At 62.3% G+C, this 15,745-nt stretch overlaps 1 protein-coding gene across 1 annotated transcript; it reads left to right on the top strand.

Annotated features, from left to right (window-relative positions):
• Nucleotides 1–271: 271 nt before the first annotated feature.
• On the top strand, nt 272–14,447 carry SYNPO (synaptopodin). Its single transcript, XM_064724795.1, has 3 exons — nt 272–549; nt 9,300–11,251; nt 12,486–14,447. The coding sequence occupies exons 1-3, from the start codon at nt 303–305 to the stop codon at nt 13,251–13,253; spliced, it is 2,967 nt and encodes a 988-aa protein (XP_064580865.1). The 5' UTR covers nt 272–302; the 3' UTR covers nt 13,254–14,447.
• Nucleotides 14,448–15,745: the final 1,298 nt, after the last annotated feature.

Here is a 15,745-nt window from a genome sequence, read left to right as displayed (position 1 = left end):
TGGCTGCCCTCCCTCATGCTGCCCGTGCTCTGAGGGGGGATCCATCCACCCCCCTGGCCATGCAGAGGCTCTGGAGTGCCAGTGAGGGCAATCAGTGAAGAAAGATGCTGAGGACAAGGCTGCAGCAGTTCTGCCTGAATGCCCAGCCCGGCTGCCCCGTGCCTGGCGAGGCTGAGCAGCGCCCCTGTGTCCGAGGGACAGCCAGGGGGGACACTGGGGGGGACAGGGGCAGCAGAGGGGGGCAGAGCTGCCCTCGGCTCTGGGATGCTCCAGCCTCCGAGGCAGGCGAGCAGGAGGCACAGATGGCACTGCAGGGAGGGAAATCCAGTGGGAGCTGCCAGAGAGACCTCAGGGGGCTCAATGGGGAGGCACCACAGCCCCCAGTGAATGGCAGCAGCCTGGCCTTGGCAGAGGAGCCTGCAGCCCCCCCAAAGTGCCCTGGCTCTGCCACAGAGCTGCCCCCCACAGCAGAGAATCCCAGCCAGGAGTGGAAAGTGGTGAAGATCCAACGGGTCCTCATCAACCCTGACTTCGAGCCAAGGAAAACAGGTAAGAGAAACCCCCTTTGGCCATCGTCCCCCTGGAAAGGCACTGCTGTGCTCCTGGTGAGAACACCCAGCTCTTCCCAGGGCAGGACTTTCCCTGGGTTTGAGGTCCCAGGCTTCCAGCAGAGCTGCTGGGACTAATTTAGCTTGAGATGATCTCTTTGGCCTTACAAATAAGGAGGAATCTGTGGCTTTTCTCGGGAGGGGGGTGGGAAGGCAGCGGGCGGGTTCCCACTGTCCCCAGGAGCTCAGCCCATCCCTCAGTGGGGCAGGGCCAGGATGGAGCTCCCAGCCCTCACCCTGGCCATGGGGCTGGGTGGGATCCTGCCCCAGAGAGATCAGGAGCAGCTCCTGTGGCACCGTCTGGGACAGGGACACCTCTCCTCCATCGATTTGGGATGGCCAAGCATCCCTCGCATGGCTTTGGGCCATTTCTGTCAGCCCCTGGTTTAAAAACCAAGCACTTTATTTCAGGCTGGTTGGTTCCTACAATGCTCTCTGCCATCCCCTCACTTCACAGCCCGTGCCACAGCCATTCCTCCCCCCACGAGTGTCCCTTCAGCAACAGTGACACCACTACAGGCTCATACCAGGGTTCCTGTGGCTGCTCCATGCCTGGGATGCCCCACCTCCCTGTGGGAGATGCTCCCATAGGATTCACCCTCTTACAGGCATTGGGCCCATTTTTAAACCCCTCTTCCACCCTGATTTCTATTTTGCTCCTGCCCAGCTGTTATCTCAGCTGCCACACCGTGCCAGGTGTGTCCCTGTCCCCATGGAGGGGGGGGATGGCATTTTGGGATGCTGCTGCTCAGCTCAGAGCCCCCAGGCAGCCCCCAGCACTGGGTGGGATGGGGTGGGACCAACTGGGGATGCTTGCCACAAACCCAGTGTCCAGAACCCACTCCCTGCCTTTCTGCAGGGTCAGGCATCCTCCAAAGCAGCAGCTCCTGGATGGGAACGGGCTGGGAAGCTCAGCCAAGCCCTTTGGCTCCCAGCTGCCCCAGCAGCATCGTGTTTCAGGGCTCAGCACACAAACCAGATGGACCCAAATAGTCTTCCCATTTCTCACTGCTCCGGGATGGCAGATCTGTGGTGGGGAAAGGTCAGGCCTGACTCTGTCCAGGCTCAGCATTTTCCTAATCCATGCAGCCATCCAGCGCTTTTGCTGCCAGCCTGGAATTTTAAAGTAACTCAACAGGTTTGTTGGAAAGAGTTTGTCTGTCCCGTTTCCTCCCCCTCCAAGTGAGATCACCAGCAGCCAGTGCCTGCAGGACCCGTCAGACTTTCCAGAGCCTGCAGGCAGGATGTCCCTGAGGGTCCTGGCAGCAGGGACCTTGCCAAAAGCCTCCAGGTTTGGGGGAGAGAGCTTTAGATCAGTGCAGGTGAGAGGGAAGGGCAGGAGCCCTCACAAGTGGCCCTGGAGCTGTTCCTGCAGCAGGAGCATCCCAGGGAGGTGCCAGGGGCTTGCTCCTCTTCTCTTTAGCTGCCATGGGGTGCAGGACCCCCCACCTCTTCCAGCCTCTTCAGGAGAAGAGGGAACATCCATCCACACCCAGAGTGGTGCAGGCTGGCCCTGGGAGCCAGGAGCCAAACGGGAGCCCCACCTGGAGCTGTGTGGAGCCACCCAGGCGGGTCCCAGGTGCCCCTTTGGTCCCCATCCAGCAGCCCAGGGCCAGGCTGGCTGCTCTCACACATCCAGCACGGCAGCCCGGGCTGGCTGGCACCTCTCAGGGCAGCCTGGGGAGCGCAGGAGCCCCGGGAAGAGGCAGAGCATGGGAGATGCAGGAGGCAGGACTGGTTTCTCTGTCTGGTGTGCAAATAAACAGAAGGTTTCGCTCCCTGGGGGCTGCAGAGCCAGCGCCAGGCTCCCTCAAAAAACCAGGAAAGCACAAAAAAGCACAGAGGGGCAGGAAGAAAGGAAATTAGAAAGGCAAAAAATCGAGCCAAGAGCTCATCCTGAGTTGTGGACAGGCATGGGAAGGGGGTGAGGCCGGTCTCGCTCTGCAGCCCTGGAGGGGTGGTGGAGGTGATGCTGCCTCCACAGGGATTGCCTATGGTTCCCTTGGGAGCAGCCCAGCCCTGGTAGAGGGCATTGAGGGCTGTTCCCAGCAGGTCCCCAGGGCAGTGACACCCCTGCTGGATTTTTGTCTCTGGATTTTTGCCTCCCTCCAAGTGCTTCAAAACTTTAGCACTGAGGGAACCTGCGGGAAGGGGAAGCCCCACATGCCCAGCAGTGTCTGAAACGTGAGGTGCTGTGGGAGGAGGGAAAAAGGGTGAGGAGCTGCGAAAGGTCCTGGGATGGGTGAGAGGATGATCAGGACGGTTATAGGGAATGTGCAGGGCTGGGAGAGAGGGATGCACCAGGATGGGATCAGGGGATGCCCCGGAGTGGGAAGGGGATGTGGGAAGCTGGGTAAGGGATGCCCAGGCTGGGTTAGGGATGCCCCAGCTTCTCCCCCTGCCCTCGCAGCGGGCTCAGGGCAGACCCAGCCGGGCCGAGAAGCAGCGGAGCAGGAACATCGGGGGCGGCGGGGCGGCTGCCAGAGTGGCCCGGCTGGGGGACCCGTCCCACCCGGTCGGTCTGTCGGTCGGTCGGTCGGTCTGTCGGGGCGGGCAGGGGCAGGGGCAGTGCCGGCGGGACCCGCCACCCCCCCGGGCCGGCCCCCGCCCGCCGCCCCCCCGGGCCCGCTCCGAGGGCGGAGCTGCCGCAACTTTCCTGCCCGCCGCCTCCTCGCCGGTGCAGTCGGGCTGCGCGGGGAGGCGGCACCGGCACCCGGCACGGCGGGTACGGCGGGGCTGGAGGGGTGCGGGGGGCAGCGACCGGGGGGCTCCGGGTGGGGGTGGCACTGCAGGAGGGACGGGGCAAGGAGGCTGTGTGGGCACGCAGAGGGGCTGCCGGGGGTCTGGGGGTGTCCGGGGGGTGTCCGTGAGCAGGGGGTGCTCAGGGGTCCGGGGCGCACGGGGGGGACGGGAGTGCATGCTCAGGTGTCCCGTGGGTGCCATGGTGGGCGAAGGGTGGGCGATGGGCGCACCCAGCCGGGGCTCAGCGGGGTTTGTGCCCAGGAATGAGCGGGGCAGGTGTCGCTTCCCTCCGCCTGCACCCGGGTGTCCGATGGGGGTGTGGGAGGCACGGCAGGGACACAGCCGGGGACGTGGAGGGGCCTGGGGGTCCTTCCCGGGGCTCGCAGGGTGGTACCTCGCAGCTCCACAGAACTCCTTCCCAGGCGATGTCCCCTGTCCCCTGCGGCAGGGACGTGACCTCCCCTGGCCGTGCCACCCATGCTGGGCACACGAGGCTGGCCCTGGGCTTGGCAGCCAGCAGGATGGATCCCTTACGGGTTGTGCAAGGGACAGGCAAAGGCCCCGTTGCGTTCCGCCGCCCTCCCCGCTCTGCCCACCCCGCAGGGACACTCGGAGCCGTTTGACCTTCTCGGGGCACCGGCCCGGCGGGGCTGCCCCGGACCTCGCAGGCCGGGATGGGTCACAGAGAGCTCCAGAGGCTTTGGGCACAACGGGGCTGGGAGGCTCTTCCCAGGCAGGATGGATGGAGCGCCCGTGGTACCCGGCCGTGGGACGGGCTGGTTCTGCTGCCCTCGGGGTGGATGGATGGCAGCGCTGTCTGGGCGGCTCCAGGCGCCTTTTCCAAGATAAAAGCTTGATTTTAGCCAGCTGGGGAAGGTGCTGTCTCCGCCTGTGTGGTGGCAACAGCTTCTTCTTGCCCACTGTGGACACATGTGGGGCTGGGGCTGCTCACTGCATCCCCCAGGAGCTGGGGATGGGCTGGGGCAGACAGCCCCCACTCAATCCCCACCACCCCCTTCTCCTCCCCTGTGTGGGAACTGGGTGCCCCAGCCCTTGCTGCTTGGAGCCTGTGGGGCCATTTCAGCAGGATTTGGGTGCTGAGTGCCAGCCAGGGCTGGGGAGGCAAACAGCTCCAAATCCAGCAAAGCCCCTGTGAACAGAGCACAGGCAGAACTTGCAAGCGCAACGAATTCTCTCGCTGTGCCACATTTTGTCACTGGCACAGGCGCCCATGTGGAGAGGCCCAGCACAGAGCATCTGCCAGGCAGGAGAGGCTGATCCCACCACAGCACCCACCACTTGAGCTGGATCTTTTTGGGGCTGCAGGGCCAGCAGGAATGAGAACTTCATGGAGGTTTTGTATCTGGGGCATAGGAGGGCTGGAAGCTGGGAATGAGGCAGAAAATTGTCATCCTTCTGTCCATATGTTTGAATCATATCCGTTTCTAGCTAGCTCAGCTGCCTGTCTGTGCTACCCTCTGTGTTTTCCTAGCTGCAGATTATTTGGGATAACTGGGAGCTGGAGGGGAATGTGTGCACAGACTGAAATGTGGGTGAGTTGGTACGCGCTGCAAAAAATCCTGCACAGCTGTAGCTGGGGCAAGAGGCCAGCTCGCTGCTCTGCCAAAAAACCTGCTTACATTTCCTCAGTGGCCAAAGTCCTCAATGTTTGGGTGAAAACACTGCATCTCCTCTCCCCAGCCTTGCCTGGCTGTGGATGTGCACTGGGGTTGGTGTCAGGTGGCACAGAGCGTGTCCCTCTGGAAATGGGGTTGGTCTTGGTTTCACTCTTGGTTTTGCCAGTGGGATTTTGCCAGCAAGAGGCCCCGTTTGGGTTGACCACAGAAGTCCACGAAATGTTTGGAAATGGGAAAAAGTGCCTGCTGGTTGTGGATGGTGGGTGCTGTGTCAGGGGTGGTCTGGTAGGACACCCTGAGCATGGCCAAGCTGGGCAGCAGCACCAGAGTGGCTGAGCATCCACACTTGGGGCAGGCCAGGGACAGAGCCCAGGCTGAAGATTTTGGAGTCACCTGCCAGCTCTGACTCCAAGATTTCACATGACCTGTGGCATCCTGCAGGTCCCATTAAGGCTTGAGTACCTTGTCTTCTGCATACAAGGACTTCTCACCAGGCACAGCTCCCAAGTCACTTTTTCCTTCCTGTGACATCCCAGCCATGTCAGGATCATCAGCTTTCACTGAATTTGTCAGTTCAGTGAAGCTGCAATTTAAGGCCAGATCTTCATCCCATTTCAGCTCTTAGGAGTCCACCTTAGGGCAGGATGGGTCACTAGCCATGTCTGAAACATCCTTCACCTCCATCTGGGGTCAGATGGTGATTCCAGCCTTTCCTGGCTGCACTTCAGACATCCTGCTTTAACACCCTTCAGGGGGATCCATCCTTTGCATGGAAAGCTGAGATGGAAGGAATTTTTTCCCCCCATCTGTCCAGGAAGTGAGAGTAACAAAAATGCCTTTCATCACCTTCGTCATCCTCTCTCTGAAGGAGAGACCACTGCACATGCTGTGGGGAGGGTGACTGACAGCTCAGAGAGAAGCTGTTAAGCCCTGCACTCGGGGGATGTTCAGGAAATCACCCCTGGAGCAAGGGAAAACCTGCAGAACAAGTGCCTATATAAATCTATAGATAGAGATCTATAAATCTATAGCTAGAGATCTATAAATCTAGAGATAAAGGTCTATAAATCTATAGATAGAGATCTGTAAATCTATAGATAGAGGTCTGTAAATCTATAGATAGAGATCTATAGGCTCCTGTGGCCAGAGCTGGAATGTGCTAAACCACAATAGCACCTGGGGCTGCTCTGTGTGCCAGGACTCTGGCAGTTCCATGGGGCACAGGATGCACAGGGAGCACCTCCTGCAGCATCCCTGGACCACAGAGAGACTCAGGGAGGGCACAAGGCAGTGGAGAGGGCTGGTGGGGCTCATTGGCTTGGAAAAAATGGGATATTTGGAGAGGGGAGATGTTTCCTGCCCAAGGGACTGTGGCATGGCAAGACAGTGTGTGGTGTGGGATGGATGGATGGATGGATGGATGGATGGATGGATGGATGGATGGATGGAAGGAAGGAAGGAAGGAAGGAAGGAAGGAAGGAAGGAAGGAAGGAAGGAAGGAAGGAAGGAAATGAGGAAAGGAAGGATGGATTCCAGGAAGGAAGGAAGGAAGGAAGGAAGGAAGGAAGGAAGGAAGGAAGGAAGGAAGGAGGGAAAGGGAAAGGAAGGAAGGAAGGAAGGAAGGAAGGAAGGAAGGAAGGAAAGGGAAAGGGAAGGAAGAGGAAGGAAGGAAGGAAGGAAGGAAGGAAGGAAGGAAGGAAGGAAGGAAGGAAGGAAGGAAGGAAGGAAGGAAGGAAGGAAGGAAGGAAGGAAGGAAGGAAGGAAGGAAGGAAGGAAGGAAGGAAGGAAGGAAGGAGCCATCACCTGTTAGAATTTGGACTGGGCTCAGGGCAATGGGTGGAAACCAGTTCCCAATGCCCTTGGACACATGGAGTAATTTTACTTTTGCCTCCTTGAGCCCCACAGCCCTTTTCCTTCTCCTCCCCAGCACCTGGACATTCTCAGTGCATTCAGCTCCCTCCTGCCTGCCTGGGGCTGGGGACAATGACCAACCTGAGCCCCCCCGGGGCTGGCAGGAGATGGCAGGGAAGGATGAAGGAATGTTCCCTGAGGCCGGGAGGGGATATGTGGTGTAGAAACTGCCTCAGGTGACAGAATCCCTCCAGTCACCATGGCACATGGATAAAGGGTGAACAACCTCATCCCATGGCTCAGGCTGCATCAATGTCCTCTGGACTGCCAGAGGCTTCAGTGCTCTTCATCTGTGTCACAAAAGTCGGATGTGAAGAGCAATTCTTACCCCCAGCATCCCCAGCAGTGTCCTGAGGGATTCATTTCCAGTGGATCCAGGCGGAACAGCCCAGGGACGGCCGGTGCTGGGTGGGCAGGGAGCTGCTGGGAGACTGGAGGGGATGGGTGTGGATGGAAATGGATTGCAGGTGGGGATTTTAGCTGTCAGAGCCCGCCCTGCAGCACACCCTGACCCGGAGCAAAGCCATGGAGACACCCGGGGGCAAAACCCCGGCGGGCAAATCCCGGTGTTGGTCCCGGCTACGTGGGAGCGTATCTGGCGGCTAGTGCAAGCGGGAACAGGCTGGCCAAGAGCTGAGTCATCCCTCCAGCACGGAGGAGATCCCCCAGGGCCCCTCGTTTGCTGTTAAAAGGCAGTAGCAAGAGCAAGAGGCTGCGAAATGGCTCCGCCGAGAGCTCGGCTTCTGAGGCAGCCCCGGCAGCCTGAGGAGGGAGCGGGGATGGATGCTCCGCTCGGAGCACGGAGCCCGCAGACATCTGGAGCCTGTGGCTGCTTTCTCAACGGCTCCTTGGCAGCGGTTCTGCTCCGCTTCGGAGATAAAGGCGGCGAGGGTGACCCCGCGGAGCGGAGCCGCGGTGCTGGCCGCCCTCCAGGCAGCCCGGCCGGAGGAAGCAGCGGCCCCGCTCTGTGCGGCCGCCAAAGCAAACAGAAATGGGGCATAAAACAATGCTGGGCGCGAACGGGGGACTCTGACCGCCGGCGACACCGCTGCCGACGTCTCCAGGAGAGTTTCCACTGGCATCTCTGCCCCCTGCCCAGATAAAACCCTCCTGAAGGTTTCATCCTGCACACCTGAGCTGTGTGCAAGGACCTGCCGGGGGCTGAGGGAGGCAGGAGGGATGAAGGGTGAGGAACAGGAGTTGCCCGGCTTCCAGCAGCCCTTCTGCTTACCGTGGGCTTGCTGGAAGGATTTGGCTTAGTCATCCATCCCTTTCCCTCGCTGGTAGGCTGAGCCACTGCTGAAAATATCCTGGAAGAGTCCCAAGCAGCACAGAAGGCAAGAAAATGAGGAACACATGAAGGAAGGGAAGACGGGAAGGGATGGGATGGGAAGGAAAGAAGAGCAGGGCTGGGAGCGGGCTGCCTTGGCCACCCACCTCCCTGCTGGGGCCAGAGCAGAGCAGAGGCACCGTCAGAGCCCTCCTGGCAGTGCCTTTGGAGAGGGGCTGCCCCCTCGCTGGGTGCGGGGCTGAGGCCGATGGTGTCTGTGCCCAGCAGTGCCTCGGCAGGGTGGGGGACGCCGCCCTTCCCACGGGAGCTTTCGGGGGGGGCAAGCTCATAGGAAATGGCTCACGCTGAGAAAATGCATTCCCGGCAGCTCCACATCCTCTCGTCTCAGGGAAGGGCTGGTGCCCTGACCTTTGTCCGGCACAGGAGAAGCCCGGCGGCACCGGGCTGGCTCGGGCCAGGCTTTTAGCACATCGCTTTTAGAGCTTGTATTGAGTCCCGAGGTGTGAGCGTGGCCCCTCGCTGTGTCCGTGCCTGTGTCCGACTGGGCAGGATCTGCGCAGCCTCTGTCGGCTGCTGCCATCTCGTGTTGCTCCACATACAAGTCCCCCACCAGGGCTGCCCACCGGCCTTGCTGTGGGGTCGGGGTGCGCTGGCATCTCCGCGGGTTTGTGTCCTGCCCGCTGGGGGCTGAGCATGCCGGCATTCGGGGCGAGGGGCCGGGGGACACCCGCCGGCCTCTCCCCTTCCTCTGTGAGCCGGGGCCGAAGCCATGTGAGCTGCAATCCGAGACCCGCTCCGAGAAATTCCTTTCCCATGTGGTCAGCGCGGTGGGTGCGCAGAGCCCAGCCGAAACACGGGCTGGGATGGTGGAAAGGTCCTGAGTGTCACTGGGTGTCCCCTGGGCTTTCCCATCTGTCCCAGCATCTCTGTGATGGCTGTGCTGGGTCCCCGTTTTCCCCGGACCGTGTATGCCAGCCCCAGTGCATCTCTCCTGCCAGGGAAGAGTCGGGATGCCGGGGGATACCTGGAGGAAGGGCCGCCAGTCCTGGGGGGAGGATGCCACCCCACATTCCCTCTGAGGGCCCTAATGCCCCTCTCCTCTGTGCCCAGGTCTCTCCCGCAGCGCCAGCCTCTCGGAGAAAGAGCTGAAGGAGGCGAAGGCGCGGAGCCAGAGGATCGCGGCCCAGCTCACCACGGCGCCCGGCCCCAGCTCCAAGGGCGTGCTGCTGTTCCACCGGCGCCGGCAGCGCGTCGAGGGGCTCACGGGGGCCGGGCATGGCGGGGGGCAGCCCCTGAGCCCCGCGGAGCCCCGGCCTCGCCAAGGAGCCATGGAGCACAGCCAGGGCCAGGGCATGAAACCAGAGCCTGGCCAGCCCGGCAATCCTGGAGAAGGGATGCTGGCAAACGCCTCCCCGTGCCAGGAGCTTCCTGCCGAAGCCCAGCAGGTGCCACTCAGCGTTTACCTGAAGGAGAACATGGCGGCAGCCGCCACCAACGGCGTGCAGGAGCAGGCGGCCGGCGGGATGGAGAGAGGGGTGGAGGGGCTCGGAAATGCAGCAGCCCCTGCGGGGCCGAACCCCCTGCCAGCTTTTGTCCTGCCACAGAGCCCCGAGGAGGGGAAGAACGGCAAAGTGCCTGGGGAGGTTCCCGCTGAGATGCCCGCTGAGGTGCCCGCTGAGGTGCCCAGCGAGGTGCCCAGCGCGCCAGCGGGCACAGCCACAGGGATGGCACCCCCAGGAGGGCAGCAGCAGAACGGGACACAGGGCCGGCAGTACTACGAGGTCCATCTCACCCTGGCCAAGCCCAAGCCCGTGAAGAACCGGACAGCCAGACCCTTCGGCACCCAGGCATCCCCCGCCAGCGCCCAGCCGGCCGAGGAGCCCCCCGCCCCCGAGCTGCCCCCACCACCAACCTATGCAGAGACCCTCAGCAGCCCCCCACCCCTCACCCGTGTCCGCTCCCCCCCTGCCTACTCGGCCCTGTACCCCAGCCAGGTGCAGAAGGTGCTGCCGGATCCCCTCCTGGGCTGCGGGGTGAGCGGACCAAACCCCCTGCCCAAAACTGGGATCCTGGAGGAGTCGGCTGCACGCAGAGGCAGCAGAAAGTCCATGTTCACTTTCTTGGAGAAGCCAAAGCTGAGCCCCAACCCCGACCTGCTGGACCTGGTTCAGAGTGCAGACAGCAGGAAGAAGCAGAAGGAGCACGGGGAGCCCAGCACCGAGGATGAGCCCTTTGCCCTCGGGGCTGAAGCTTCCAACTTTGTCCCCAACAGCACAGCCAGGGGTGTGCAGCACCTCCCACCAGCTGAGGATGCTCCAGCGTGGTCTTCCTGCCTCAAGTCTCCCACCATCCAGCCCAAGAAGAAGCCACAGCCCAGCCACATCCTCACTGAGGCAAGAGGGAAGGGGGCTGAGCTCTTTGCCCGCCGACAGTCCAGGATGGAGAAGTTCATCATTGAGGCCCCCTCCCAGCCCGAGCTGCTGCGGTCACCATCGCCCACCATGTCCCTGCCTCCCTCCTGGAAGTATGACAACAATGCCTACCTGTCACCCATGGTCTCCAGACGCCCCTCCAAGAGTCCCTGCAGGCCCTCCAAAACCCCTCCTGCATCGCTGTATGGCAACAACCTCATGGAGAGCGAGGTGTCCCAGAAGGAGCTGGAGATCTCCCGGCACCAGCCTTACCAGCTCCAGTCTTCTCTCTTCATCCTCTCCCCATCCAAGGGCCCAGCAAGGTCCATACCCCAGGAGGTGCCTCCACCCAGACCCTCTCTTCCCGACTCCTACCCCTGTCCCCAGCAAGCCTCCTGCCCGGCCTCTCCGCTGCCTCCTTCTCCGGTGTGGCATCCCCCCGTGGTGCCCAGCGCCGGCCAGGGCAGTGCCAGCCCCTTCCCCAGCGCTGCCGGGGCTCTGCCCCTGGCCCAGGAGAGCCGAGCCAGCCCTGCAGCCCCGGCCGAGGCGCTGCTGGCCTCGCCCTGCCGCCTGCTGCCGCCGCGGGCTAAGGCGGGGTTCCAGGCACCCCGACCCTCCTACTCCACCAGGAACGCCGGCATCGAGCCGCAGGTGTGGAAACCTTCCTTGTACTACAAGTAGTGGTGGCAGAGAGAAACACACAGCGGTGCTAGGCTGAGTCCTCCCGAACTAGCTGCTCATGGGAGAGCCAAAAGCCAAACCAACCACGAAAAACAGTTGTGGGGAGGGGGAAGAAAAGGAAGTGGAAAAAAGAAGTGGTTGTGATGTGAGGCTGCAGTGCTGGGACAGTGGGTGACAGGCGCTGCTGAGCCCCCGTGCAAGAGGAGCTGAGGAGTCCCGGGGAGGCAGCAGGAACTGGGCACAGAGGTGCAGGATTCCCAAAGAGGCAGCAGGAGCCTGCCTGTCCCACAGGGCTGCTCTTGCTCTTCTATCTCCTGGAAACTGTTATGGAGCATCTCACCTCTGGCTCCCTACTTTCCTCATCTCTGGCTTTTCCAGCTCTCAGAGCTCTGCCTGCTCCTCCACATCCCCTCTGTCCTGGGCTCTTCTCAGCTCAACCAAAGCAAACCTGGAAGGGACACACTGCCTTTCTGCCTCACTGTGCCTGCTGCTAGCTCTTCTGTTGCTCCTTCAGGATCTGTCCTCGTTTGCTTCCTCACTGTGAAGGAAGAACTACACCCTTGGGGAATGGCAGAGCCCATGGCACTGAGCCCAGAGTCCCTGCGGGGTCCCTGGCCCCACCTGGGCTCGGTGTGGCACGGCTGGGATGAGGAGGCTGCCGAGGGCAGGGCTGCTGGGTGATGCTCAGCCCAAGGTTTGTCATCCAGCTGTGCCCCTGCCCGTGCCCTCCTGCCACTTTCCCCATGGTGCCAAGTTGCCTTCTGACTGTGCTTTACTTCTCCTGCATTTTTCTTTTCCCCCTTTCTGAATACACTCTCTGCGCTGTCACACCTGGCTCTTCTCTTTCCTGCCGCCGGGGGAGCAGTGCTGGGTGATGGATCCTGGGGCAGTGCAGGGGGGGCTCCGAGCATCCCCCACAGGGAGACTTGAGGAAGCTGCAGGTATTGACAGGTCCTGGGACATATTCCGGGCAAGGATGATTATCTGCAGGCTCAGCCTGCCCTCATCTCCTTGGTGAGCGAGGGGGTGCAGGATCAAATGTGTTTTGGGGACACCTTGCAGGGGTGCCATGCACGAGGAGACATCCCCAGCTCCTGTGGGGCTGTGCCAGGATGAATCTTCCCTCGGCACCCTCCTGGCACTGTCCCCCTGCTCTATCTCCGCGTCCCCCAGAGTCACTAACCCGCTCTCTGTCCCTCTCCAGGACAGGCGCTCGTCTCTCCCTGCATCGCCCACCTGGACGCCCCGGCTGGCGCGGCGCCCGGGCAGCCTGGACGGCTGGGCCAGCCCGGCCTCGGTGCCCGAGCTGGACGAGGGGCCCCCCACGTCCCCTCCGTGGAGCGAGCGGTCGCTGTCCCCGCTGCGGCAGGACGCGGAGCCCCGCGCCAGCCGGCAGATGCAAGCGCGGCTGGCCAGGAACATCATCAACGCCGCCCGCAGGAAGAGCTCCTCTCCCAAAGCGCTGGGGCTGGAGAGCTCCCGGCCCTTCACCCCCATCCCCGCCGGGCCCCCCAGCCTGCCCCAATCGCCCCGGCTGGGGCCGAGAGCGCCGGCGCTGCAGGCAGCGGGCAGCGCGCTGGGGAGCCTGGGCAGCCCCTCGCCCACCCACAGGAGCCCCCTGCGCTCGCCGCGGGCCGGCAGCCCCCAGCCCTGCGCCTCCCCCGGGATCCCCCGGGCCGCCTGGGCCGAGGGGCGCCGGCTCCTGCCGCCGTCCAGCGCCTCTCCCTGCCCCGTGGCCCGGCTGTCCCCCGTCCCCAAGAGCCCCCTGCCATCCCCCGTGGTGGGCGGGCGCTCCTCGGCCAAGCGCGGCACCTCCCGGTCCCCGACGGACTCGGACGTCTCCCTCGACTCCGAAGACTCGGGGACCAAGAGCCCGGGAATCCACAGCTTCAACCTGTGTCCGCGGGGCTGGAGCAGCAGCCTGAGGCTGAAGACGGGGGCTCTGCCCTCAGGGGCTCCCTGCACCTCCTAGACAAGCCAGCCCCCGCCAAAAAACCCTCTCCCTGCACCTGTCAGCCCGGGTGATGCCCCCGCTCATCCCCATCGGGAACACACCCATCCCCGGGGCTGAGGTCCCCAAAAAACAGTGTCCACTCAAAAAACAGTGTCCCTTCGGAGCTGCCACGACCCCTCTGTGTGCCCGCGGGGTCAGGTGCCTCCCGGCCGCCCGCCGTCGCATGGCCCCGCTCTATTTTTACACGCTAACCTTTCGGGGCAGGACTGCGTGCTCAGCAGGCAGGAGCAGAGAGGGGGAGCCGGCCCGTCCCTGCCAGCCAGCCCCATCCCGCACAGCCAGCATGGGATGGGCTGGGTGGTGCCCCGTGAGCCCCTGTCCCCGGCTCCCAGGTGTTATCCCCCGGTGTCACTGCAGCTCTGCTTCCCTTTGGAGGGGGGTCACATCTGCTGAGGGTGGGCTGCATCGATTGGATGCCATGACCAGGCTGTCCCAGCCTCTAGATTTGGCTGGTGTCAATTAAAACCAGATTTTGGAGAGGAAAATTTAATTTTTAGTTCCAGCCCCCAAGTTCTACACTGCCCTTTTTTTTTTTTTTAACTTTTGACTCCTTCTTAAAGAATTCTCCCAAATCTTTCTTTCTCTAGAAAGCAAAAGAGCCAAAGTTATTTATTGCCATGTTAAGGGGACTGTTTACAGGTGCCCTCCTGCCCTGCCCAGACCAAGAGGGACAGCCCCACCGTGTACCTGTCACTGTCCCCCTATCCAAGTTCACCACATCCCCACTCTGGCGGATGGAGGCACACACAGGAACCAATGGGTGCTGTGACAGCCAGGGCAGGTGAGGAACTGGAGGAGCTGAAGGAAATGGCAGAAGTTGCAGAGGGTTTGAAGGAAGTGTTGGCACAGAAGGCTATTCTGAGGATGTCAGTGTCCCCACACCTTGGGGCCAGCCCTGGAGAGGAGGCTGTGTTTGGGCTGCCAGGGCTCTGGAATATTCCTGTTCACAGAGCCCATCACCCCTTCCCTTCCCCCAGGACACACTGCTGAAGCCATCCCTCATCCCTGGAGCACCTCCACACTGCAGCAGCCCCTCCTGGAGCACAGCCCCCATTCCCAGGACACATCTCCCCCCCGGCTCCAGCGGCCAGCACAGCCTGCCTTCACCACACCGCTGTATACCCAGTTCTGAAATAAACCTCTGTTATTCCACCCAGGCTGGCTCTGCTCTGTCCCCCAGGTGGCCTGGGCACACACGGCACACTGCCACCGCCTGCTGCTGCCACATGTCCCCAGGGGTCAGCCCTGCTCCGTGCCAGGTGACAGTGTCTGCATCCGTGTGGGTCAGCCCTGCTTCACGCTGGGTTGTGGCGTCCTGGTCCCCAAGGGTCAGAGCCCTGCTCCATGCCAGGACTGTGGCATCCTCATCCCTGTGAGTCAGACCTGCTCCACGCTGGGGTGATGGCATCGCAGTCCCCAAGGGTCACAGCCCTGCTCCGCCCCCTTTCTCAGCCAGAAATAACTTCTGTCCCTGGCTGGACCTTGGCATCTGGGCTGGAGCCCAGCACGGCTTGGGGCGAGCAGCAGGAGCCCGAGGGGGCCGGGACGGGCCAGCAGAGGCCACCGGGTGCTGGTGGCTGCAGCTTGGCTTCAGCCTCATCCCCAGCACAGCAAGAGAAGCATCTTCAGTGCCCCAGAAGCATCTGGGGTATCCCCTGGCCAGGTAGGGAAGGTGAGGCCCCACGTGGGGGTCAGCAGGTGGGTGGGTGCACGGGGCTTGGGGATGTCCTTGGAAAAGGGGACAGCACCACTGTGGGGTCAGAGTACGGTCTCCCTGGAGGGGGGCAGAGGGAAGGATGGGGTGCAGGTCCCTGGCTCGTTGTGAGGATGGTCAGTGCTGAGCTCAGAGCTGGCAGGGAGCTGTGCCCGGCACCCCAGCCCCACGGGAACCCTGGCACTGCAGGGCCCTCAGGGGAAGCTGCCCTGCATCAGCCCGAGCTGAGCAGTGCCAGAGGCACCAAACAGGGTGGAACAGCACTTGGGGAGCCGAGTGTCCCAGCAGCACAGGAGGGCTCTGCTGCAGGTGGGCAGCTCAGGGGGCTCACACTGGAGCTGGTTTCCAGCCACCTCTCCACATTGGAGCAACCCAGCTGAGTGGTGCCATGATCCTTCTTGCTGCTGGCTGGGCTCACCAGCTCCCTGCAGGTTCAGGGCTGCAGCTCCTGCACCCTGGGAGCCAGCTGCTGAAAATAGCTCTGCTAAGGAGGAGGTGCTGGGGGCGCAGTAGCCAGCCCCTGCTCAGCCAGCACCTGCTGCTCTGAGGGCACCTAGGGCACAAGGACAACAGCTCACTGGGCAAAGACAGGGGCAAGGACAGTTTCTGCCCTAAAAAAAGGCAGAGAGGAAGAAGGACAGGCAGGGGCTGAGGGACAGTGTGATATGAACATTGTCTATGTCTGTTGAAGTGGACAGAGAGCGGTGCAAGAAGATGCTTAGGGGTGATGGTGACC

Source organism: Zonotrichia leucophrys, chromosome 13, assembly GCF_028769735.1.
Source record: "Zonotrichia leucophrys gambelii isolate GWCS_2022_RI chromosome 13, RI_Zleu_2.0, whole genome shotgun sequence".
NCBI classification, from domain to species: domain Eukaryota; kingdom Metazoa; phylum Chordata; class Aves; order Passeriformes; family Passerellidae; genus Zonotrichia; species Zonotrichia leucophrys.
This window is presented reverse-complemented; position numbering and strand designations above follow the sequence as displayed.

What these genes read in the sequence shown, in the direction of transcription:
- SYNPO (XM_064724795.1), top strand. Translation starts at nt 303, where the DNA reads ATGGCACTGCAGGGAGGGAAATCCAGTGGGAGCTGCCAGAGAGACCTC. An exon ending in CTTCGAGCCAAGGAAAACAG is followed by an intron (nt 550 to 9,299) that starts GTAAGAGAAACC and finishes CTCTGTGCCCAG; the next exon opens with GTCTCTCCCGCAGCGCCAGC. An exon ending in ACGCCGGCATCGAGCCGCAG is followed by an intron (nt 11,252 to 12,485) that starts GTGTGGAAACCT and finishes GTCCCTCTCCAG; the next exon opens with GACAGGCGCTCGTCTCTCCC.